At 39.3% G+C, this 25,488-nt stretch overlaps 2 protein-coding genes across 12 annotated transcripts in view; both read left to right on the top strand.

The window, feature by feature from the left end:
- Positions 1-7,249, top strand: part of NAP1L1 (nucleosome assembly protein 1 like 1) — a 37,552-nt gene extending 30,303 nt beyond the window's left edge. For 8 of the 11 annotated variants that reach the window (XM_039471853.2, XM_039471856.2, XM_074402538.1 and 5 more), the window contains 7 exons: positions 567-706; positions 1,432-1,577; positions 1,672-1,691; positions 3,741-3,863; positions 4,586-4,615; positions 5,113-5,160; positions 5,946-6,636. In XM_039471853.2, the coding sequence (XP_039327787.1) occupies positions 567-706; positions 1,432-1,577; positions 1,672-1,691; positions 3,741-3,863; positions 4,586-4,615; positions 5,113-5,160; positions 5,946-5,981 (543 nt within the window). In that variant the 3' untranslated portion in view covers positions 5,982-6,636. Of the gene's footprint in view, positions 1-566; positions 707-1,431; positions 1,578-1,671; positions 1,692-3,740; positions 3,864-4,585; positions 4,616-4,837; positions 5,161-5,945; positions 6,637-6,690 lie in introns of those variants that run through there. The other 3 variants (XM_074402535.1, XM_039471851.2, XR_012518409.1) reach the window with 3 other exon arrangements.
- Positions 7,250-7,682: 433 nt separating this feature from the next.
- Positions 7,683-24,895, top strand: PHLDA1 (pleckstrin homology like domain family A member 1). Its single transcript, XM_039472215.2, has 2 exons — positions 7,683-23,998; positions 24,388-24,895. Exon 1 carries the CDS (start codon positions 22,740-22,742, stop codon positions 23,970-23,972), a length of 1,233 nt encoding a protein of 410 aa, XP_039328149.1. The 5' UTR covers positions 7,683-22,739; the 3' UTR covers positions 23,973-23,998; positions 24,388-24,895.
- Positions 24,896-25,488: the final 593 nt, after the last annotated feature.

Genomic DNA, 25,488 nt, shown 5'->3' on the forward strand with positions numbered 1-25,488 from the left:
TGTTAATTATTTAGTATTTGTAAATTGAAACTAAGCTTTATTCAGTCTAATTTGTACCTCATTTTGATTTAAAAATAATCCAGGGCTTATCTGACAGTCTGTCCCATAAAATATTTCACTGCCGGGCTCGGTGGCTCATGCCTGTAATCCCAGCACTTTGGGAGGCTGGGGTGGGCATATCACTTGAGGTCAGGAGCTCAAGACAACCCTGTCCAATATAGTAAAACCCCATCTCTACTAAAAATACAAAAATGAGCTGAGTGTGATGGCACACACCTGTAATCCCAGGTAATTGGGAGGCTGAGACACGAGAATCACTTGAATCTGAGAGGCAATGGTTGCAGTGAGCTGAAATTGTACCACTGCATTCCAGCCTGGAAATGTAAAACTGTCTAAAACAATGCAAAACTCTGTCTCAAAAAACAAAAATTGTATTTCAGAATAGAAAAAACATATCACTTAGAATATTATGTATGTTTATAAAAAACACAGATTTAGCTGCATTTACTAAAGTGGTGAAATTTATGAAGTAGGTAATTAACTGATTTTTATTCCTCTTACCCTAGAGTTTTGTCTTAGAATTTCACTTTGAGCCCAATGAATATTTTACAAATGAAGTGCTGACAAAGACATATAGGATGAGGTCAGAACCAGATGATTCTGATCCCTTTTCTTTTGATGGACCAGAAATTATGGGTTGTACAGGGTGAGTTTAATTTTACTACCTTAATAAAATGTTTTTTATTTTTGTTATACTTTATTTGTATACTTATTTCCAGTTACACATGTACATAGTCTGTCTCTGAACATTTTGGTAAGATGTTTTCTGAGGGCCGGGTGCGGTGGCTCAAGCCTGTAATCCCAGCACTCTGGGAGGCCGAGGCGGGTGGATCATGAGGTCAAGACATCGAGACCATCCTGGTCAACATGGTGAAACCCCGTCTCTACTTAAAATACAAAAAATTAGCTGGGCATGGTGGCATGTGCTTGTAATCCCAGCTACTCGGGAGGCTGAGGCAGGAGAATTGTTTGAACCCGAGAGGTGGAGGTTGCAGTGAGCCGAGATCGCGCCATTGCACTCCAGCCTGGGTAACAAGAGTGAAACTCTGTCTCAAAAAAAAAAAAAAAAAAAAGATGTTTTCTGAGAAGTGCTTATCAATTTTCCTATAATTCTCCTTGGGCCCATGACTGTCTCACATATATTTCTGCAAAGGAATGCTTCTTTAAATCATACTTTATGTTTATGCTAATCGTAAATATGTTTATTTTAAATAGTTGCTTAGGAAGAAAATTTTTCCCTTTATACTGCTATAGAAAACACTTGAAGCATTTCACCCTTCTAAAATTTGAAATCTAAATATAACATTTACTTCTAAAAGTTTAGCAATTGAAAGATTGTCAATTGTGATAGATTTTTCTTTGTTTTGCAAGGTGCCAGATAGATTGGAAAAAAGGAAAGAATGTCACTTTGAAAACCATCAAGAAGAAGCAGAAACACAAGGGACGCGGGACAGTTCGTACTGTGACTAAAACAGTTTCCAATGACTCTTTCTTTAATTTTTTTGCCCCTCCTGAAGGTAAATAATGTTTTTGCCTAAGTATTAATGGTGGTTTTATAGTAAGCATTGTACAGCTTCTTATTCATTTTAATTTCTTTTCTCAATTTTGCAGTTCCCGAGAGTGGAGATCTGGTAAGTTGAATAGTTGAATATTCATTTATTGAATTGTTTACTGTATTTGAAATTAAAGCACTGAATTTCAAAAGTAGAGAGTGAGGTGGTTGTTACATTGAGTTCTGAGGCCTGCAATGCATGAGGCAGGCTTTTTGGATCTGAAAAATTGTTCCATTCAAAATGATAGCAGTGCCTCTGCTGAGAAACACTGAGATTAAAAAGTTTAAGGTTTTCTTTCTTTTGAGACTTACAAATATTGATGTGAGGTATTTAACTTTTCAAAACTATGTCTTCCTTAGTAAAACCAGAATGTATTAGGTCATTTATACTGTTAAATTCCTAGCTACATTATGGTTAGAATTCATTCCTGTATTTGTTATTCCAGTGTAAATACGGTTTCATATTGTGACTGTGTATGTTCATGTATATTGCATATGGCAAATAACTATGAAAGGTTCCTGCCATATAGCCTGAACTGAGGAACAACCTTAAAGAAAGTCTGTACATACAAGGTAGGGCAGGTATATTTTGAATTTGATTTTCTTTTGGACAGGGTTTTGAATTTAAATTAACTGAGATAGTTTAAATAGTTTTTATATGTAGAATTAGAAATTAACTTAAACAGAATACTTTTGAATTGGAATAATCTTGGCTAAGACTTAGAACAAATCTGCAAAAGGCAAAAGTATTTGTGGCTTGGCTTGCAGGACAATGAAAGGAAATACAAAGCACTATGAATTTTAGGCAAGAAGAACTACTTTAAGTATTAAGATAGAGCATCACACTGTTTTCGTATCAATGGATGGGTTGGAGTTTGTGTTCAAGTTCTTTTTTTTGTTACTAAATATTGATGACAAAACAGTATTAGTTATGGATAGAAAACTTCACCTGTGGTTTGAATCCCTCTCCGCCCCCACCCTTTTGGACTTTTTCATTTATTAGATTGTGTTTTTGACTCAAACATTCATAAAATTCACAGAGGGTGTGCTTATTGTTTAGTATCATAGAACTTAAAGTGGGATTTTAAAATTTTTATTTATTTTTTTGAGATGGAGTTTTGCTCTTTTGCTTAAGCTGGAGTACAGTGGCATGATCTCGGCTCACAGCAACCTCTGCCTTCCTGTTTCAAGCGATTCTCCTACCTCAGCCTCCTGAGTACCTTGGGATTATAGGTGCCCGCACCATGCCCAGCTAATTTTTGTATTTTTAGTAGAGATGGGGTTTCACCACGTTGGCCAGGCTGGTCTCGAACTCCTGACCTTGTGATCCACCCAACTCAGCCTCCGAAAGTGCTGGGATTATAGGTGTGAGCCACCACACCCGGCCTAAAGTGGGATTGTTTTAATTGTGAATAATGTCAGACCCACTTGTGCCGTGTGTTTGCCATTAAATAGAAATCCTAAGCCAGGTACAGCTTCAGGTACCTGTAATCCCAGCTGCTGTGGTGGCAGAGGTGGAAGGATCACTTGAGGCCAGCCTGGGCAACACAGTGAGACCCTGTCTCTAAAAAAGAAAAGTGCTAGGGGTATCTGATTTAGTTACTATATTGTCTTTCTGAACTAGGACTCTATCTCATTTGGGATTAGTAGACTTAAAACTGTACAGCTATTTGAGTACTGACAAATCATTTGTTAACATGGTGTGAGAAAAATAATGGAAAGTAAAAAGTAAAATTGAGGATTTCTTCCTTTCATCATAGTCTTTTTTTTTTTTTTTTTTTTTGGTTTCCCAGGCTCTGGAGTGCAGTGACGTGATCACAGCTTATTTCAGCCTCAAGCTGCTGGGCTCCAGCAATTCCCCTACCTTAGCCTCTCAAGTAGCTGAGATTACAGGCTTGTGCCACCATGCCCAGCTAATTGTTTATTTTTTGTAGAGATGGGGGTCTCACTACATGGTCTAGGCTGGTCTTGAACTTCTGGGCTCAAATGATCCTCCCATGTTGGCTTCCTGAAGTGTTGGTACTATAGGCGCAAGCCACAACGCCCAGCCTCTAAGAGTCTTACATGTGCCAAATTAAGTAACAAAGTTATTCCTAAATTTTCTTCTTTTGTTTTCCTTTAAAAATAGGATGATGATGCTGAAGCTATCCTTGCTGCAGACTTCGAAATTGGTCACTTTTTACGTGAGCGTATAATCCCAAGATCAGTGTTATACTTTACTGGAGAAGCTATTGAAGATGATGATGATGATGTAAGTGAATTTGAATCCTGCAAAGAAATAATTGGGCGAGAGTATAGTGGTTAGAATGGGAAATAGGTAAGATTTAATTTTTAAGAAGCAAGACCATAATATAAGTCAAAATTAGGCTAATTATTGATGTTCTGTATATAGCTTTTCTGGATTTTAAGTATATCTCCTTAGGGTTTTTGGATTCATTTATCTTAGATTTAAATTTTCTGCTAATAAGATTGTTCTGAGTTTGTGAAACTTTGGTTATTGCTATATATCTGTGCTCTTGCCTTGACTTCACAGAACTAGGACTTCTTTTAGTGTACAAGAAAATGTTTACTGGGAAGTGTAGATTTTCATTCAAGGTAGTATTGAGTGATGAGTAGGTTAAGATTAGGCTGCATATAGATGTTTTGCATATTTCTGTTGCTCAATGGCAGTTGTTAAGAGTAGGGTTTAGGACCTTTTTGTACAGTGCATTCCACAGTTAGGTGTGGATAATATGTACAGTAATAGTTGTCTGATTGTACTTTATCCACGATTGTACTCTCTTCTTTAGTTTTACCAATTTGCAGTGAGCTGAGTGATTCTTGCAGCTAGTATGTGTTTTAATTTATAATCAACCCCCTTGATAGGAAAGTACGTTTTTTCTTTTGAGATACTAGTTTACACAGTGATGAATGTTACTAATGTTACTCTGAAATGTGTGTTAAATTTGCTTACACGCTGTTTTTCCTTTTCAGTATGATGAAGAAGGTGAAGAAGCGGATGAGGTAATGTTTACCAAATGAGCAAATATGTTTAACAATTGAGAAGCAAATTGAATGACTTATGTATTCCTTTGCTATAATCATTCTGTGATTTGGGATAAAAAACATTTTGGAAAATAAGACTTTAGAATTCTACAGCCAAACAATGTATGTATAAGGTTTCAATAAATAAATTGCAAAACTCAGCAACATTTTTTTATTTCAAATAATTTTGTTCTGCTGCAGGGTTATCAGCTCTTTGAAGAAGTCAAAAGCTGCAGTAAACTTTTTCAACGTTGGCTGCAGTAACTATTTTCAATAAAAGCTGTCTGGATGTCTCAAGTTGTGTTGGGAAATTTTTCATATTAGAAGCTTTCAGATTAAATTGTGTTATCATCAGACTCTGTAATCATGAAAATCTGTTGACCCGTAGAGTAACTTGTATTAAATTTTCCCTACATTATGAGCCAATTTACCTACTATGTACATACTTCATGGATGCATTTTGAACTTTAATATAGGAAGGGGAAGAAGAAGATGAGGAAAATGATCCAGACTATGACCCGAAGGTGAGCAAAATTAGTGCTGCTTTCTATTAAATTTCAGACAGACTAAAGTAAGAGTTGGTATTTCTGAATACCAAGTTTATTTCTCTCTGTTAAAGTCTTTAGTAAATAAAGCCTGTTGGCTGGATAACGTTTTCTTTTTTCAGTCCCACTGGCATTTTGAACAGTACACATAATTTCAGTGGACTTTTTCTAAAAAACATTTTTTTGCTTAGGCTTTGTGCTTTCTGTAGTTTCAGGCACAGCGAACCCTAGAATTCTATTTTAATGAGACAAATTAACAGTTTTTATGCATTAGAAAAAACAATTGCATGTGATTTTAGATTATTTTCCTTTCTAAGGAAAGCTTTTTAAACAAACGGTTTTGAAAGACCTCGTTGCAGGAGTGTTCCGGAACTAGGGAGCAGTAGAGTTTGTTAAATCCTTCCATCTACTTTTATTCAGTCCCTGAGAGTCCTAGTTTATTATTCCTGAGGCAAAAGCAAAGCTGATTGCTAATATAACTAACGTAAATTGCTTGGTAATTTTATTTTTTAAGATTATGGTTTAGTGTGTGTCACATTTTATGGAGTTAATACTGCAGTGTAAAGTTTGAGCTTGATTTTAGCATTTCAGTGACTTGCTATTAAAATAAATAATTTACCATCATTGTCTTATACCCCCCCTTTTTTTTTTTTTTTTTTTTGACAACAGTGAGCTACTGTTATAATTAAGGCAGTAATTACTATTGAGAAATTCACTGAAGCAGGTAGAAGAAGATAGATTGACTTGTTGTTTTCCTTTAACAGAAGGATCAAAACCCAGCAGAGTGCAAGCAGCAGTGAAGCAGGATGTATGTGGCCTTGAGGATAACCTGCACTGTAATAGCCTAAACACAACTCTTATTTACTTACAGCCTTATGTTTTTGTATTTTCTTGGTAGACTAGGTAATTTTTTTTTTAAGGACAGGAAACTGATATTTTAAAGACCAATTTGTTCTACCTAGCATTTTAACTAGTTTTTCTGCCAGATATGTTGAATGCACAGATTCTGTCACGCATGTTCATTCATTGCTACATAACTTGGTTCTTCTGGAATATTTTTATGTAGCTCTTGGGGTACAGCTATGAAAATTAACAGCTGTTAAAGGAAATACTTTTTCTTTTTTCGTAATTTTTTCCTTGAAGAACCAAAGTATTTTTTCAGCTGGTTGTTGAATAGGGTTAAGTCCGCTTGGATTAGCTGTGCCTTTCATTACTTTGTTACAGAAATGCAGTGACTTATACTAAGATAATTCATCGTTTAAAAAAAAAAAATTGGCAAGACAGCTTATATGGTTAAGAATTTCCAGTATGACCACACTCAGTAACTGTATTAGATTGTTAATGGATTATTGTGTTACATAGGTGACACAGTTAATTGTAAAGTAACCTGATTCAGTATAGTTATTGGTACCACAGTGAGGTGAATAAAACAGGATTTTCAGAAGTTAGCCTGAATTTTGTACTTTTAAATTTAACCTCTATTAACTAAGCATCTTTTCTTTGTGGTAGGGTCTACTTTCTGCTTTCCTGGAAAGGATGAATTTACATCATTTGACAAGCCTATTTTCAAGTTATTTGTTGTTCGTTTGCTTGTTTTTGTTTTTGCAGCCTAAAATAAAAATTTCAAATACAATTTTAGTTCTTATAAGATAATGTCTTAATTTTGTACCAATTCAGGTAGAAGCAGAGGCCTAGCTTGAATTAAGGGTTATACTCAGTTTTTACCACATTATTTAAGAAAGGGTACCAGCTTTGGAAAGAGATACTATACTAATAAGCAAGTATAAAAAAGAAAGAAGAAAATCTTAAATGATTTGATGCTTTAAAAAAAAATTCATTTTCTTTGGGTTAGAACTAGAGAGAAGGCCCAAAGCTTCTGTGGTTTCTTCTAATTCTTACTGCTTAAAATATGAGTATGTCACTTACCCATGGTTCTGCTTACTATGTATTAAAATGGGTAGTACTGTTTACTTAACTACCTCATGAATGTGTTAAGGCATATTGAGTTAAATCTCTTAAAATGTTTCTCAATCTCATTAAAAGCGCAAAATTTTGGGCCTATTTGTAATGCCAGTGTGACACTCAGCATTTTGTTCACATTACTCTTTGACAACTAAACTGGAAAACAGGTTAACAAAGGTTAAGATAAGAGCAAAGTTAACCTAAGTTAACCTCTGTTCTGGATCTGGGCAGGTAGCACTCTCTTAGATCTTTGTGTGGCTCCTATTTTTATAGAAGTGATTGGATGCGCTATTTCATAAGGTCCAAGAATTTTTTTCAGATATTTTTGATGACTGTATTGTAGTAAATACTACAGGGATAGCACTATATAGTATTGTAGTCATGAGACTAAAGTGGAAAGAAGACTATTTTTGACAAAAGATGCCGTAAAATTTCAGACTGTAGAGCCACATTTACAATACCTCAGGCTAATTACTGTTAATTTTGGAGTTGAAGTTTTTTTTGATGACAGCAAGGGTGGACTATTGGATTGTCATTAGAGGAAGGTCTAGATTTCCTGCTCTTAATAAAATTACATTGAATTTATTTTTAGGGGTAATGAAAACTTCCTTTTTGAGAAGTTAGTGTTAAGGTCTTAGAATGTGAACACGTTGTTTGTAGTGCTATCCATTCCTCTCCTGAGATTTTAACTTACTACTGGAAATCCTTAACCAATAATAATAGCTTTTTTCTCTTTATTTTAAATGATTTCCTTTGCTTTGATTAGAGACTCTTTTTTTTGTTGTTGTTGTTTTTTAACCATAGTTCATCTAAACACAGCCTTTTCTGAACTTTAAAGATAGAATCCCATTTTTAATGAACTGAAGTAGCAAAATCATCTTTTTCATTCTTTTAGGAAATAGCTATTGCCAAAGTGACGGTGTAGATAATACCTAGTCTTGTTATATAATGGAGATGTGGTTTGCAGAAGAATTTTCTTTATAATACTGAAGTTTCAGGAGATGTCAGTGTTTATGCCATTTTTGCAGTTCCAAAGTGATTCCATTCCATTCTAGAAATTTAAAGTGTGTAACTTGAAATCCTTAATAAAATTTGGATTTAATTTTATAAAATGTTCTGGTGATATTTTGGGTGTTTTTTTTTTTAAATGAATATGTATACTTTTTTTTGAAGAGAGAAGAGTAGTGATGTCTAGAGTGAGTTATTTTGTGCTGAGGCCACTATGTTCTCTAAATCTACAGTTTTAAGAGCAACCTTACTACCCCTGCTAAGTGGAGTTTGTTATTTGAAGACTAAAATGGAATTCCATAGTTCCCAATAGATTATATTCTGAGTTATCTACAAACATTTTTGAGACACTTGAAGATTTGTCTTTACGCTCTGATTGTAGTTTCCACCAGCCAATGCAGACTGCCAAGTAGGTTTCGTTTTTGCCTGTTAGAAATGATGAAATATAGTCACTTAACAAAGAAAACTTTGATTAGAAACAATTTTAGCACTGTTTGCTTTATGGTCATTGAAGAATGGTAAGTGTTCTACAAATTCCACAAATTGATGAGTCAGTAGTTTAACATGGATGTCTGAAAGCCACATAATTTCTTAGGATTCTTACATCAGTAAATCTAGCTTACTGAAGCAGTATTAGCATCACTATTTTAAGTTGCAAAAATAACTTAATTCTGTGGAATTGGCTTATGGAATGGTACTAAAGAAAAATGGGATTCTACCTCATTTTCTGTTTTAGCATACTTAACAAACAAACATGAAAGGATATATTAGCTTTCATAGAAATATTTTTGTTCTGTGAATAGATTAATGATATGGTAAGGCTCCTAAGATAGCAGAATTAACTGTTTATATTAATATTACTGCTGTTTATAAACAGTATGAATTTGTAGGTTTATCTGAATTGTAGGCCATTCCCATTATTAAAAATAAAGACAAAACTTATAGTAACTGTTTGTGAAAATCTTACCGTGCTATGTAGAAATATTGAACTAATGTTCAAATATTTGAATGCTTTGGTTTCAGGGATTGGTTTAAAATTGGATTTCTTTTTATGGGTTAGTCTTACAAAAATTTAAGCCTTTATATTTTTTACTTTAAATTAAAAAAATTTTATTTTAAATGTGCAGAATAGATTGATAGTGCAGAAGACTGTAAGTTCTGCATAGGAGCTTTAGAAAAAAATATATGCTAATTTAGTTTTTTAAAATCTGCACTGTATACACATAATTATGAGCTTGGTTTTGTTTTTGAAAACATGTGTTCATAATTTAGGTAATTTGCTACTTAAAGCACTAAGTCTCTGATACCTGAAAAGTACATGTAAATGGTGATGGTGAAATAATACTGCAATTAAGAGATGTATACTGGTGATTTTTGTATGCTAGATTAAAACTCCAGACATTAAAATGTAACCTGGATAAAGAGCCAAGTTCTTGCCTGATTAAGGATTATTTACATGACTTTACAGAAATGGAAATATCCTTGTTAGTATATGAAATTATTTTACTTAAGGATAAGTGTTTATCCATAAGAAATTTTGATTGTTGTATTATATTTCAAAAAATACAGTATGCTTTGTATCTTGTGTTTCTTCCTTTTGACATCAAACTATCAGGTTTTCCAGTTTACAGAAATTATTCACTAAAATCCTTAGTATAGACAGTCTCTGACTTACAGTGGTTCGTGTTAAAGATTTCAGCTTTTATGAATTTACTGGGTTATTAAATGCATCTTCTACTTAAATGATATTTTTGACTTAGAGTGGGTTATTGAGGCACGAACATGTCATCCTCAAGAGTCTGAATAAAAGAAGAAATGGGGTATATTAATTTAGAAATAGATTGCTGGCAGGAAATAAGTCAATTTGGTTGTTTAATTTTTGTATTGGAAGTTGAGCATTTGTAGGTTTTGTGGACAAACTGAGTTTTATTATTTTGAAACCCAGAATAAAACATTGCATAAAATACAAGCAATGCTTTTTAGTTTCTCACATGTTTTATTTTTATTGTTGAGACAGAGTCTCGCTCTGTTGCCTAGGCTGGAGTGCAGTGACATGATCTTGGCTCACTGCAACTGCCACTTCCCAGGTTCAAGCGATTCTCGTGCCTCAACCTCCCAAGTAGTTGGGATTACAGGCATGCGCCACCAAGCCCAGCTGATTTTGTATTTTTAGTAGAGATGGGGTTTTTGTTGACCAGGCTGGTCTCAAACTCTTGACTTCAAGTGATCCTCCCACCTTGGCCTCGCAAAGTGTTGGGATTAAGGCGTGAGCCATTACCCCTGGCCAGTTTCTTACATGATTTAAACTTAAAGCCAAAAAGTAGGAACTGGAAATGTGTGATTAAATATATGAGTGCCAGAAGTTGACAGATCTCATATCCAGAGTTCATAGTATTCATAATTTTATCATTCATGATGTATTAGTCAATTGCAGCTCTGAAAAACTTCATGAGGTTGTAAAATAGTTTCTACTAGAATGCTCAAAATTTGTATGAGAGCTTTTAGCTGAGATTTCAAGAATCTGTAGGAGTTTGTGAAGTGAGGGGAAGGGCCTCTGAGCAGTGTGTAGTTCAGGTGGAGGAACAGGAGGAAATACAGGCAAAGGTCCCAGAACAGAACAATTGAGGGAACATTCAAGGAATTGAAATAACTAGAAATACAGGTAGAAAGACAAGTGGCCAGTCCATAGAAAGGTTAGCTGTGAAAGTCCTTTTAATGGGTTTGGAACACTGAAAACCACCTGTTAAGAATATTTCAAGTGAGGATGGGGATCACGTTTCCATGGAAGATTTTTTGTTACTTGTTTGAGACAAGGTCTTACTTCATTTGCCCAGGCCGAAGTGCATTGGTGCAATCTTGGCTCACTGCAACCTTGACCTTCCTGGCTCAAGTGATCTCCCACCTCACTCAGCCTCTCAAGTAGCTGGGATCACAGGTTCATGCCACCACCCCCAGCTAATTTTTGTGCTTTTTGAGGACAAGGGTTTTGCCATGTTGGCCAGGCTGTTCTTGAACTCCAGGACTCAGGTGATCCACCCACCTTGGCCTCCCAAAGTGCTGGGATTACAGACATGAACCACTGTGCCTGGCTGGAAGATAATTTTTAAAGTAAGACATGATTGAGAGAGTGAGTCAGCCATTTGAAGGTAAGAACATTTGAGGTAAGTGGGCCCCAGGGACTATTTAGAGGCTAGTAAAAGCCTCTGAGACATACATACATATAAGGAACTGAAAAGTAGATTAAGTGACGGAGTAAGGTAGCAGCAGTGAACAAGATGCTGTCTGAGACTAGTTACGTTGAACTTAGCCAAGAACAAGCTTTATTTAAAAAAAAAAAAAAAAAAGGCTGAATGGAGTTTTATCTGCAGTGAATCCCCTTAGTCAAACTTCAGATTGATGTTTTGGGGTAACTTATCAATATTACAGGTTTCCTTCAACTCCAAAATTAAAATAGTTGAAAGAGTTCCAGTATATTCTTTACTCTGATCAACATACTTTTCGGCTCATAAAGTTTCCTAGGCTTATCATAGACATACTCTCTTTCAGCCCTGGAATGGGCCATTCCTCGAAGAATTGCTGGCTTCTTAGAATAGGGAATATTATTTAGAAACTGAAGTCCAGGTTCTGAGTGTGTTCATTACAGGGTATTTCTAGGGCCTTTCAGGTGAAAGTCTGTACATGTATCATAATAAAAACTAAATGCACAGTGGATACTTTGAAATTGAATCAAACAATGTTATTTTTCCTAGTACTACTACAGTCTACATTTGTAATTATCTTCAGATAAGTGGAATCAGTTGACTCAACTAGGAAAGTAGATGAGGTTGCTCTATGGGAATAACAATCCATGAATAAAAATGGAGATCTAATTTTAGACTAAAACCTTTCAGCCCCTAAACAAATGTCTACCATCAAATTTTAATGAATATATATGAGAATACGAGTAGCATCTGGGTATTAATGTCGTTAAGCACAACCTTTAGAGTCTGTATCACCTGTTGGTTCGGCATCAATGTTTCTGTATTGTGAAAGATCATGGTGTACATTAATAAGGAAACAAAAGTACTTCGAACCTCTGAGCACTTAGTAGATATGCTTCCTAAACATAAGAAAACGTAAAATTTGTAGTTGGGATTACTTTTTTTTGAGACCGAGTCTCACTCTGTCGCCCATGCTGGAGTGCAGTGGCACAGTCGTGGCTCACTGCAGCCTCTGCCTCCCAGGTTCAAGTGATTCTCCTGCCTTAGCTTCCTAAGAAGAAGATATCCTTGTAATCCCAAATTGGGATTACAGGCACGTGTGACCATGCCCAGCTAATTTTTTGTATTTTTAGTAGAGGGGTTTCACCATGGTGGTTGGGCTGGTCTCAAATTCCTGACATTGTGATTCACCCGCCTTGGCCTGCCAAAGTGCTGGGATTACAGGGGTTACTTTTTAAATTGGTTTTAGAACTTAATTTTTGAACTTGTCGGGGTTGTCTTGGTTCAAAGGCAAAATTCCTCCTAGGTAAGAGATATCTTACTCAATGTACATAAACTGAGACTTAACACTGGATAATACATTTAAGCATGCCTCATTTTGAAATTTTTTGTTTGTTGTAAACAAAAAATTTGACCTTAACCTAAAGTCAGCTGGGTTAGAAAATCTCATTTTATTCCTTTCTTCTTTGTGTTTTTATGTGCTGATTTATTTTCATTGGCCTTTGGCAGAATCCAGAAATGATCAAGGGTAAAACTAAATGAAGTCTCACTGTATTTGGATTTGTCATGCTTCAGGACACCCAAATTGTCATTTTTCAGGCTATCCTTTCTATCTCCAACATTTACCTTGAGTCCTGGACACTGGCATTTTCTCGGTGTGGATGTGACATTGGTGTCTGTCTTAAGATCAGATGTGATTTTATACTTGGATTAGGCCAGTCAGTTATTTTTATTATTTTTGAGATGGATTCTCACTATGTTGTCCAGGCTAGTGTCTAACTCCTAGGCTCAAGTGGTCTACTCACCTCAACCTCCTGAAGTGCTGTGGTTACAAGTGGGAGCTGCCACACCTAGCTACAGATTTCAAAACTAAGGGCTGGAACTGTTGTCTTTACTATTCATTTGGCTCGGTGAGTGCATTTAGCCACTTCACAGCAGCTTGACAGTCCTGCCTATTTTACCTGCATTTGTACTGTTTCAGCTCTGCTTGGCTGCTTTTTCTTTACTTCTGCAACTGGACTTTTGTGCATGTGTTTTATTTGTTCAGTAGAGGATCTCCTTTTCATCAGTACCTACTCTTTTGTTCTATGGTTCTAAACTGGTCTACCAGTTCAAAAAGTACTTTATAAATACTTGCTCACTAATGGGTTTCCCGATTTCCAGCACTGGGCTTGGAATATGTTGTGTACAGCAAAGTGTTATATGTATAGGATTTATCTAGACCCATTCGATATACCAACCATAATTCTGTATGGAACTATGTAGCAAATAGAATGAATGATTCTCAGTAGTTCAGTCTCCTAAGGTCTTTTGTAGTCATATTCCTGCAGATTGAGAAAAGCAGTGAAAGAAAGCTGGATTGCATATACCATTGGCCCTCAAATAATGCCTCAAATAATGGGGCTAGGGGCTCCAGCCCCTACCTCACAATCAAATCTGTATAAGCTGATTCCTCACAAACTTGACCGATAGCCTATTAGTGAGTCCTTACCAATAAGTCATTTAACACAAACTTTGTATGTTATGTGTATTATATACTGTAGAAGTAACCTAGAGAAAATGTTAAAATCAAAGAATCAAAAATATATTTACTATCATGGCCATGTGTGGTGGCTCATGCCTGTAATCTCGGCACTTTGGGAGGCTGAGGCCAGGATATCACTTGAGGTTTGGAGTCCGAGACCAGCCTGGCCAACGTGGCAAAACCCTGTCTCTACTAAAAATACAAAACTTAGCTGTACCCACGTGGTAGTGGTACATGCCTATAGTTCGAGCTACTCGGGAGGCTGAGGCACGAGAATTGCTTGAGCTCAGGAGGAAGAGGTTGCAATGAGTTGTGATGGTGCCACTGCACTCCAGCCTTGGCAACAGAATGAAAGTTTGTGTGTGTGTGTGTGTGTGTGTGTGTGTGTGTGTGTGTGTGTGTATTTACTATCAGGTGGAACTGGATTATCATAAAGGTCTCGGTCCTCACTGCCTTCATGAGTAGCTGAGGAGGAGAAGGATCTTGCTGCTGCAAGGGTGGTAGGTGGACCCTGTTGAAATTTGATATTCAAGAGTCAACTGTTTTTTAAAGTCAAGGGAAGGCATATCAATAGTGGTATTTTCCTAGTACTGCAAAACAAAACAAGCTCTAAAACTTAATGGCTTAAAACAAGCAAAATTTATTTTGCTGACTGGGCTTAGTTTGTTGCCATCATTTTCCACAATGACCAAAAACATTAAATGCCTCTTTTAGGGAGAAAAACACGTACTTTTCCCATCATATTGGAATCTTTTACTTGAATTTTATCTTGGACAGTTGAGTTTATCTGGAATCACTCACTCAGACAAAAATGTTAAGCTACTAAAGGAACCTCAAGTGGTATGTATAAAGTGACCATTAAGTACACGTGTTTTCAAAAGTTGGGTATAATATAACTAGACTGAGGGATTTAAAGAAAAACTTCATTGCTGTTCCATGTGTATTTTTAAACTAGTGAGATTGCAGTTTACAGCATTAGCAATTTTGGGAGAACTAAATTCATTTAATTAAATGAATACTACAAATAATGCCTTATTTAATCCTACTTGATTGGGGATGTTAATCCCCTTTTTATGCATAAGGTTAGAAGTAACTTTAACAAGAACATGGTTGATTTGTGTTGGAGCCAGCATTTGGATGGGCCTACACTTGGCACTACCTTGTAGATTTTTCTATCATACAACTAGTGGTTGAATAGGCAGGTTCTTTAGGCTAGACCTTTCAGAATATGAAATATTTTAGAGAACAGAGTTAATCTAGACTTCATTTTAAACAACATTCAGATATTCTTTGCCTTCTCTCTCCCCTGCCCTGAAGAGTTTGTATTTATTATCATGTAGAACACAGCCCCAATACAATGTGGCCTATATAGGTTTTTCTCTTAGGCTTAGACATAGCCTCTGGGACCATTATGAGAGCTTCATGGTTCTCAGGCAGACTTTCATTCTACTTCTTATCCTTGGCAAGTTGCTTTATTATCAAGTGGATGTTGGGCACCATACATCATGTCCAGGTTCAAGGTACAGGATGAGCTGAAGGAGGCTAAAGGCTACTGGTATCCAGCCTCTCTTGTAAAAAGAAGAACCTATGGTTTGTATTCACAGTGTCAAAAGCAGGTAGTAAATAGAGCTGGGCATGAAATGCCAAGGGAGGTTAGGATGACAGCCACATTAGTCACATAATGTTGATATAAGTTGATTTAGAAAAGGATTATTTGATCAAGGATATCCTGGAACATAATGTAAATAACTACATTTCAGAAATAAGTGAACAGGGCTGAGAAAAGTAATTTTTTTCAATATGGTTCAAAAAAGGATTAATTATGATTGGAGTCCTACTTTGCCCAAGGCTTTTTATTCCATTTTGCATGATAATCTTTCTCAGAAGCATGCATACATAAATGAGGTTAAGACAGTGACTTAAAAGTGTAAATGAAATATTAGAAACAAAAGCTATTACGTGTTTTCTGGTTTCTGACCTGTTTAAGGGATGCTCAATGTTACTCAACAGTGACTTACTTAAATCAGATAGTTATAAACTGTGGTGTATGGGGGGTTCTAGTGGGATCTGCCTTTTCCGGTAGGTTTAGTGGCAACATACAAGCTTGCCATAAATGTTTCCTGGGTTTTTTTTTGTAAAAGTGTTCCTCTACCTTTCTGAGTCTCGCTACCCCACAGAATTCTTTTATCCCCTTTATTCTTAGTTCCGTCTTTAGTTATCTTGTCTGTAATGAAACCTCTACCCTCTCTGAAGCCTGAGTTCCTCTTCTAAAGTAACACCACTACCACCTTTTTTTCTTTATTCTCATGTTTTTGAAGCAAATTGTCTACACTCACTGCTACATGTCCTCTATCACCTAATGAAGGTATTTGTCCATTACTGGATTTTTTTTTTTTTCCCTTAGAGATCAGTAGTAATCCAATTGAACAGCCTGTGCCCTCTAAGGCTGTGTGTTCTGTGGCAGTGGAAAAATGACAGCAAAAGAGGGAAATGACCTGTGGAATCTAGTCCCTTAAATAGAGGTAGCTGCCCAAGTGACTGTCAATCAGATATTTGAGTTGCACAAAACAGGTGCATTTACCTGGTTTCAGAATTGAAGCAGACTTAGGAAAGGTGGTAGGTGTTTTTGGGCTGTTAATGGGGGATAGGATTGATTGCTGTTCAGACAGAGCAATGTTTCCACTGTTAGTTACTGGGGTATCCTGTCACCCCAAAGACCCAGAGCCAGAATATCAACACTTTTGAGTGATTGCAGTTTTGTGACAACATAATACTGGTTCTCTCAGCCTCCTTCATTGGATTACCTTCCTCTCTGCTGCTTTATAACCCGTGTTTTGAGTTTAGGGCAAAAATGAGAGCTGAACGGCTACATTTAATCCAGTTCTGTATTTTCATGTGTCATTTCAAAGCTAATATCATAACAAGTGTACAAATCATCAGACTCCCTGGTTACTTGTTAATAATATTCAGTAAGATAGTCTGCTTGCCCCATTTTGGATAATACCAATTTCCAGACAAAACATTAGTCATCTCCCCTCAGTTTAAGTGCTGTCAGTCAGCTCTCCATTAGGTAAGATGGTGAAAACACGCATCCAGGATCTTAGATATTTAGTGAAGTAGTCATATATTAAAATCTGATAACTACTATCAGAGTTTGAAGTGATTAGGAAGGAATTAGAGGAAATCTAAGAGGTGGGACTTAAATTGGGCTTTGAAGAAGGAAAGGTTACGGAGGATTTGGGAAAGTAAATTGGAGGCAGCGAGGACAAGTAGATGTATGACTGGCACTCACTCAAGGTTGCGTGGAAGGAGAGTCAAAATAAGGCAAGTAGGACCCATTCTGTGGAGGGCTTGCCATGCAAGGGTAAGAAATTGGAGTGAATGATAACGTACATTGGAAGACTAATAGAAGTTTTCTGCTGCGTTATAGGAGTAGAACTGAAGGCTGTGTATATGATAGTATGCATCAGGTGGTTGGACCACCCAAGAGCTTATATGAGAGAAATGAGAACTGAATTAGGCTCCTCGCAGAACAGAAAGGATGGAGACAACTGATGGACAGTGCTTGATTCACAAGTAGGTTATACTACAGTTTAAAAAACCAGCACTAAGCACTCTTATTAAAGCACTTCCTTTAAGCAGTTACACGGATTGATCACTAGGAGGCATCAGTTTATCAACTAGTAAGGTGAAAAGGAAGGCAGCTGGACACTTACCTAATAAGTCTTGATAGTTCTGTGTTAATATTTAATATTTTCAACTCAAGGCCTTTTGGAAACTAGTATCTATGAAATATTTCTTCTAAATTGTACTTCTAAATGACTAGGAAGTCTAAACTGCACTCCGAATGTGGGCCTATTTGGTTATCTTTATACACTGATGAGGGTAAAGTGGCATGCTCATAATTTACTGGCTTTTAACTACTTCTTGAAAGATGTTTGACCTTTGGTTTATCCACATCTTTAATAATGACTGTTGTCATGAGTTTCTACTGTATGTTGCAAATTAGTTTACAGGTCAGGATTTTGTAATCATTATGTACTAAACACTTAATAACTTTATAAGTTCTCTTACATGTCTTTAAGCCAGTATTGATTAATGGACTTTTAATCAATTGTTTGACTATGTAACTGCCAAGTAAGAAACTTACCAACTCAGTTCCATTGTTGTGGTTCTTGTGCTTCGAAATACTTTTACTAGAAAACAGTAAGATGCTAGTTTATAGAAATACTTTTCACAATATTAAATTGCCTGTTGCTTGGGAAAAGTTTTGTGGAATTTATTTTAGATGATGTCTGACTATAAAAGCATTTAAGATTCAGAGAGGCTTAGCATGGGATTATTCATTTAAAAATACCAAATACATATTGGTGTGGCAAATTTCAAGTCCTTTCATTGCAGATTTTAAAAAGTAGGATGCATCATGAAAAATCTGTCAAGCATTTGAAAAAAATTGATATTCTTTTTATGGTGAGTATGGACTTCTGATTCCATTCAAGACTTCTACATATGTTGTGCATCTACTTTGTACCAAGACTTTTTCTAGGTGATTGGGACACAGAAACAATGGTCCTTGGCTTCTTGAATAGCTTGCATACTATTCTAGTAGGAAGGGGAACAGAAATAATAGGTACAGTAAATTATTGAGTAGATGTTAGAAGATAATATATGCTATGGGACAAATTAAGGGGAATTTGGTGGCTACTATTTAGAGTGATCAGGATAGGCCTGCTGAACCAAGGCTTGAAGAAAGTGATGGAGATGACCCTGAGTGCTATGCTGAAAATAGTAATGAGGGTAGAATCAGGGAGATAAGTTCAGAGTCCATTGTAGTAATCCAAGGGGGATATGATGGTGATTTGGATAAGGGTGGTAATGAAGGAAGTGGACGGAATCCAGATACAGTTGAAGGCATAACTCTTGCGATTTCCTGACTGTGTAAATTGAATATTGGGAGGAAAAAACTCATTACGAGGCAGGCATGCTTCTACACACTTAAAGTCCTAGGGCAAGAATACAATGGAGACATATGTTTAAATATTTAAAAGTTCTGTTTAATGAAAATATGCCCAATGTGCCTATCTTCATAAATATACCTTCATTAGAACTGAGAAGCCAGGTTTATATTTATGTCGAAATATAACTTGGGGGAAGAGCTGACTCTCAGCCCATGTCCCACCCTTTCTTCCTACCCCTGGCTCTGAACTGTATGGCAAGGAGCTTCCTGCGCATTCACTTGGATGCCAGTGCCAGTATATTCAAACTGTCCATCCCCCTAACACATCAGGACATGCAATGATGATGTAATGCATTTTCTGGAACAGCTGGAGCTATTCTGGGCAGGATATTTGGGGTCCTGAGTACCTAAAGGAGTGCAGAATGAGTATGCTCTCTAGCTGACATGTCATCTTGACTCTAGAGCGCACAATCCTAAAGCTCAGGGCTCTGGATAAGGGCCTTTCCTGGCCTGGTGTTAAGGGCAGTACTGACCTAGGGGCTTTAGTTTGAACATCTGTACAGAGTATTGCTGTCAACTGAGAAAGGGGGCTGCAGGTAGAATAGATTAGGGTGAGGAAAATAGTTTGGGAGCTCATTTACATGTTTGATTTCTCAGACTACACAGGCAGTACTGTAGAGAGACATAAATGGAGAATATTCAACTTACAGTAGCAGTGACTGGCCTGGAGTATATAAAAAAAAATGAAGGCTATTTTTCACTACAGTGAATTCTAACCTATAAACTGGAGTAGTTCCATTCAGGAATTTGTTACAACCTGTCATTTATAAATTATGGACTTCTCTGAGCTATCCAGAGTGTTCTTTTTCAGTTTGTTTGTTTGTTTTTTTTTTTTAGATTATTTTCTATAACCTAAAATCCACTCAGACTTAAACGTCTAGTGAACTATTCAGTGAATGGTTTTACTAGTAAGTGTTCCCTTGCCTAGTATGTTTATTATTTTTTAACTTTAGTGGTTTATTCTTTGGCAATAAGCAGTTGGATATAAGTTGGGGATATAAATTTGGGACCCTGGCATATAGATGCTATCAAAAGTGATGAGACTAGGTATCAATAAGAGAGCGAGTATAGATAAGAAAGCCAAAGACTAAGACGTGGGGCAGTCCAACATTAAAAGGTTGGAGGGGAGAGAAACTCATAGAGGAGACACCAGAGATACAAAGTGATGTTCTTGAAGCCAGTGATGAACTTTATCCAAGAGAAGAAAATGAGCTGCCCAATGCTGCTGATAGACATCTTTAAATTGCCAACTGTAAAAGGCACCTTGAATTAGCCATTTCAAATTTGTTTACCAATGCAATGGTTTTGTTGGCTAGTTTTCTAAACTTCAGTAACTTTTAAGTGATATTTGTAGGTTTTTATTGTACATACAGCTGAAGTTTTGTTTTTTGTTTTTGTTTTTAAGCAGAGTTTGCTCTGTTGCCAAGGCTTGTACAGTGGTGCAAACCTAGCTCCTGCAACTTTGAACTTCTGAGCTCAGACAGTCCTCCACTTCCACCTCACAAGTAACTGGGACTACAGGCATATGCACCACACCCGGCCAAACTTCTTTTACTTTTGTAGAGGGAGATCTTGCCATGTAGCATAGGGCTCAAGGGATCCTCTTGTCTCAGCCTCCCAGAGTGTTGGTATTACAGGTGTAAGCCACCACGCCTGGCCCAACATATTTTTTTTTTAAGTTATTTTCTGTGGATTTACTCATTGTCTTAAAATTTTGACAAATATGGCCATTTTGACATATTTGCCAAATATTAGCATATGGCAGCTCAACTATGTTCTTAATTTGTTAAGTCACCAACTGTTGGTGGTGATTGTTGAAATAAGTAAGAGCAAAGTTGTCACCAATCTATGGGATTCTTATATTACTGATATTTTTCAGTAATGCACTGTAGTCAGACCTCGTAGACTTTAACTCTGAGCTACTCACAAAATTACTAAATCATTGTGAAATACCTAACTGGAAATGTGGGCCTTTAAAGTCTAGTTATTATTAAATGAGTGAGTTTGAAACTTGTGCTGGCTGTTCAGACATTTTCAAATGAGAACAGAATGCATTTGTTTCAGACTGATAAACTGCAGAAGGTTAAATAACACCAAATACACTTTAAGTTTCTCCTAAGAAAATGACTTGGGCCTCCAGACTACATCTCATTTTTTATACCCTATCAAGTTTGTGTTTTTCCATATGAAATGTCTTTCCCAATTACACCTGCCCTTGGAGACTCTGAATAACAGACTTAAAGGACGTATCCTTTCCAGATGAGTTGAAGAATGTCAACCTCTTAAAAGACTGAACAGCTGGTCATGTAGAAATTCTCTGGAATGCTCACTTGTCCTACAAGGGGAGAGGGGACAGAAAACATGTTAGGTGTAGTTCTTTGTTATTGGTATACAGAATTGTAAATCTTTGAGACACAGTTTTACTAGAAGTCTACATAATTTTAAAAATTGTCTTTCTCCTGAAAAGATTGCTAACCAATTAACAATGTGAAGGCCAGAGATCTGGCCAAGTGTAATTTAGTGGGACTCAGGATTGCTAGCTGGATTGTCCGGTTTGATCAGACGTTGTTTCTTAGGTGAAGATTCAGGACGCCCCCGTGTATAAAAGTTATCCTTTGTTCTGATTACCTTGGGATTAAGTTCGAATTTCTTACCACGACACACAAAGGATTCAATTCTTGCTTAGCTCTCTAAGCTACTCTCACTTTCTCTTCCCCTCTTGAATTCTTCGCTCTTGCCACACAACTAGCAGATGAGCTAATCTGTCTGTTCCAGTTTGGGCACAGTAGCAGCCCTTCCTCTTAACCTTGGCCCACTCTGACTTGTCCAGCCCTGGTTTAATTCTTCGTGTCCTCGTGAGGGTCCGCACATGCTTGGGGCTGTTTACTAAAGGGATGAATTTTCCTAGCAGGAGGCTAGGTCTCAGTTATGCTTTACTTCCCAGGAAGCGGCTTCTATACGCACTGTTTAAATGTAGGAGTAGGAGGGAGCTGGGGCAGTGCCTTCCCGGGGTCACAGATAAATGAGATTCCAAAACCAAGATCTGGCCAGGCGCTTGGAAAGAGACCCGCGGAGGACGATCAGGCATTTGGAACTGTGCCTTGCAGTGTGGGATCTCAGCACCAGACGTTCCCCCGGTTTGTAGTTAGAAAGCTGAGTTACTGTTTTAAGAGACGTTGCACACCGTCCCGACGGGTCAAGAAGACGGGCTAGTGCCTGCGGTTGGGGTCGAGAAAAAGCAGGCGAGATGCGATCTGACGTGGGTCCGCCTTTCTCCACCCGTGGCAAACCCGACAGTCGCACTACTGCTTTCACAATCGCCCTCTTCAAGAAGAGCTACTTCGTGACCGTGAGGGAACATGCGTGGGAAGCACGATGTCCTCTCTGTGCGCTCGGTTGTTTACCCAGCGTCCGGGGGAGGCACACCCGCGGGACCGGCCCCGGCCTCGCAGCTAGCCCAGACCACGACGCTGGTTCTGCGGGCTCTCGGAGCCCAGCGCAAATCCCCAGTGCTAATTCGCAAGGACCGAGACGCAGCACTGCCAGGAGGCTGCCCCTGCCTGCGCAGCCGGGTCCTTACTGTCCCAGGCTGTTAGCACAGAGCCTCGCGGTCCTGGGAGAGGCTGGACGCGGGGGATGGCCTCGCAGCGCCCTGTGAGCGTCAGCATTAGTCGCCAGGCAGCCAGGGCTCCTTGGGCGATCGCCCCGGGTGGAGGAGAGGAGTTTCCGGGGCTCGGGTCCCGGTCGCTTTCCAGGGGAACTAGCGCGGAAGCAAGTGGGCGGCGAGAGGCGGAGCGAGGGACGCGGGGGGCGTGGACACAGCCGGCTTTGGAAAGGCCCCAAGTTAATGAGGCGTGCGCCGGCTGCCGAGCGCCTCTCGGTGCTGGGCTTTTCCCCGCGGTGCGGGCGCCAGGAGCCGCCTTTTCCGCTGGGTGTCACTCGGGGGTGGGGAAGATGGCCCATTCAAAAGCGCCGCGAGGGGGCCAAGCCAGTGCCCTTCAGTGAGCGCTCGCAAGAGGACGGCAGAGGCCCGGCGGCTCGCAGCTTCGGGACCTTGTGGCGCATCAGGACGCGGCTGTCCCTCTGCCGGGACCCAGAGCCGCCGCCGCCGCCGCTGTGCCTCCTGCGTGTTAGCTTCCTCTGCGCGCTCCGGGCAGGCGGCCGTGGGAGCCGCTGGGGTGAGGACGGCGCGCGGCTGCTGCTGCTGCCCCCCGCCCGAGCGGCTGGAAGCGGAGAGGCCGAGCCTAGCGGCGGCACCGCTTATGCTGGCAGGATGCTGGAGAGCAGCGGCTGCAAGGCTCTGAAGGAGGGCGTGCTGGAGAAGCGCAGCGACGGGTTGTTGCAGCTCTGGAAGAAGAAGTGCTGCATTCTCACCGAGGAGGGGCTGCTGCTCATCCCGCCCAAGCAGCTGCAGCAGCAGCAGCACCAGCAGCAGCAACAGCAGCAGCAACAGCAGCAGCAGCAGCAACAGTCCGGGCAAGGGCCGGCGGCGGAGCCGTCCCAACCCAGCGGCCCCGCTGTCACCGCCCTCGAGCCGCCGGTCAAGCTCAAGGAATTGCACTTCTCCAACATGAAGACGGTGGACTGTGTAGAGCGCAAGGGCAAGTACATGTACTTCACTGTGGTGATGGCAGAGGGCAAGGAGATCGACTTTCGGTGCCCTCAAGACCAGGGCTGGAACGCGGAGATCACGCTGCAGATGGTGCAGTACAAGAATCGTCAGGCTATCCTGGCGGTCAAGTCCACGCGGCAAAAGCAGCAGCACCTGGTCCAGCAGCAGCCCCCACTGGAGCAGCAGCCGCAGCTCCAGCCCCAGCCCCAGCCCCAACCCCAGCCCCAAACCCAACCCCAACCCCAGCCTCAGCCTCAGCCCCAGTCACAGCCCCAGCCACAGCCCCAACCTAAGCCTCAGCCCCAGCAGCCCCACCCGTATCCGCATCCACATCCACATCCGCACGCTCATCCGCATCCGCACCCGCACCCGCACCCGCATCCGCGCCAAGTACCGCACCCGCACCCACAGCCGCACTCGCAGCCGCACGGACACCGGCTTCTCCGCAGCACGTCCAACTCCGCCTGAAGGGGGCAGCTCCCGGGCCAGACAAGGTAGGGTCCCGGCACTCGCGCTCCCGAGGCGTGAGTCTCAGGGTGTTGGGAGGAGTAGGCAGCCTGTTCATAGGTTCGGCTCCTGTGTGGAGAAATGAGAACTCTTTCCAAGTTTCTGGGGAGGTGGAAAGAACAGAACCAAACTGGAGCCAGAAGGGCCTGGGCAGAGAGGGGAGGCTGGGGAGACCCGGGCCAGGCAGGGGCCTCGCGGACCGCGCCCACGCCCTTCATGACCTTCCTGGTCCAGGGGTGCGCCCCCAGCCCTACTTGGCTGTGTGTCTGGGCACTTGAGGGAGAAACCCCGGTGTCTTTCTGAGCCCGCTTTGTCAGCCGGACTGGTCTCGGAGGATTCTTAGCCACCTACTTGACTCGGTGTCATTTCTTTCCAGGTTTTGAGGACTTGAGGAAGTGGGACGAACACATTTCTATTGTCTTCACTTGGATCAAAAGCAAAACGGTCTCCCCGCCCCGCACCAGATCAAGTAGTTTGGACATTACCCTACTGAAAACTTGCGATTCTTCTTAGTTTTCTGCGATGCAGGAAACGATTTCAAGTCAAGAAGACTTTATTTATGAACCTTTCAAAGGATCTTCTAGCACGGTGAATTTTATAGGAGGGATGATGTACTGTAATTTTATTTTAATGTATTTTGATTTATGGTTATTTATTAGTTTTTTTAAATGCTTGTTCTAAGACATTTCTGAATGTAGGCCATTTGTCAAAAAGGAAACATTATTTTCAAAAACCTATTCCATAGTAAGTCCTAATCTCGGAAAATAAAAAAGGGCGGTGGAGGGAAAAATATTAAGAATCTATTCATTATTCCTATTTTCAGAAGGTCTGACATTTTTCATTGTTATGCCAGGTGGTTGAAATTAAACTCTGATACTACTTTTTTTGAGTTTTTTTTTTTTTTCTTTTTCCATAGACATAGAGTTTGTATGGAAGTTTTAAAAAGCTAAAAGTTCAAAATGGTGTAATTATGAAAATCTAATGCTCGAGATAGTTTCTAAAAGGAAATCAGTGAGGATACCTGATTTCAAAATATTTAAAACATAACCTAACTGATGGTAGGATGATTATATCTCGAATATGTGGTAGGGTCACATCTACTGTAGGAAAACCTAGCTTATATCATCTGTGTGTAAAGGGCTTAATAAGGAGATGAGGACTTTTGACTGATTTATGAGTATAAGTACGTTTGCTGTTTTATTTCAAAAGTGTTGTGGAGGAAAAGAGTAGATTTAACTTGTGTAAGAGAATATTTGTGCTCCTGTCCAGGCTGGGGGACCTTTCTCTGAGAGCTTTGCACACTTGACTTGAACTACATTTTCTGATCCCTTTACTTTGTTTTAGAAACACACTGAAAAATCTCATTGTTTAAATTACAATTTGTAGATATTTCAAAGGTCTAGGAGTCATAACTTTTTGTTTTCTTACGGAAAATGATGTTGATCAGAGAAATCAACTGTTTTGCTTTTCATTGCTC

The sequence above is a fragment of the Saimiri boliviensis genome, chromosome 7, assembly GCF_048565385.1.
Source record: "Saimiri boliviensis isolate mSaiBol1 chromosome 7, mSaiBol1.pri, whole genome shotgun sequence".
NCBI lineage: Eukaryota > Metazoa > Chordata > Mammalia > Primates > Cebidae > Saimiri > Saimiri boliviensis.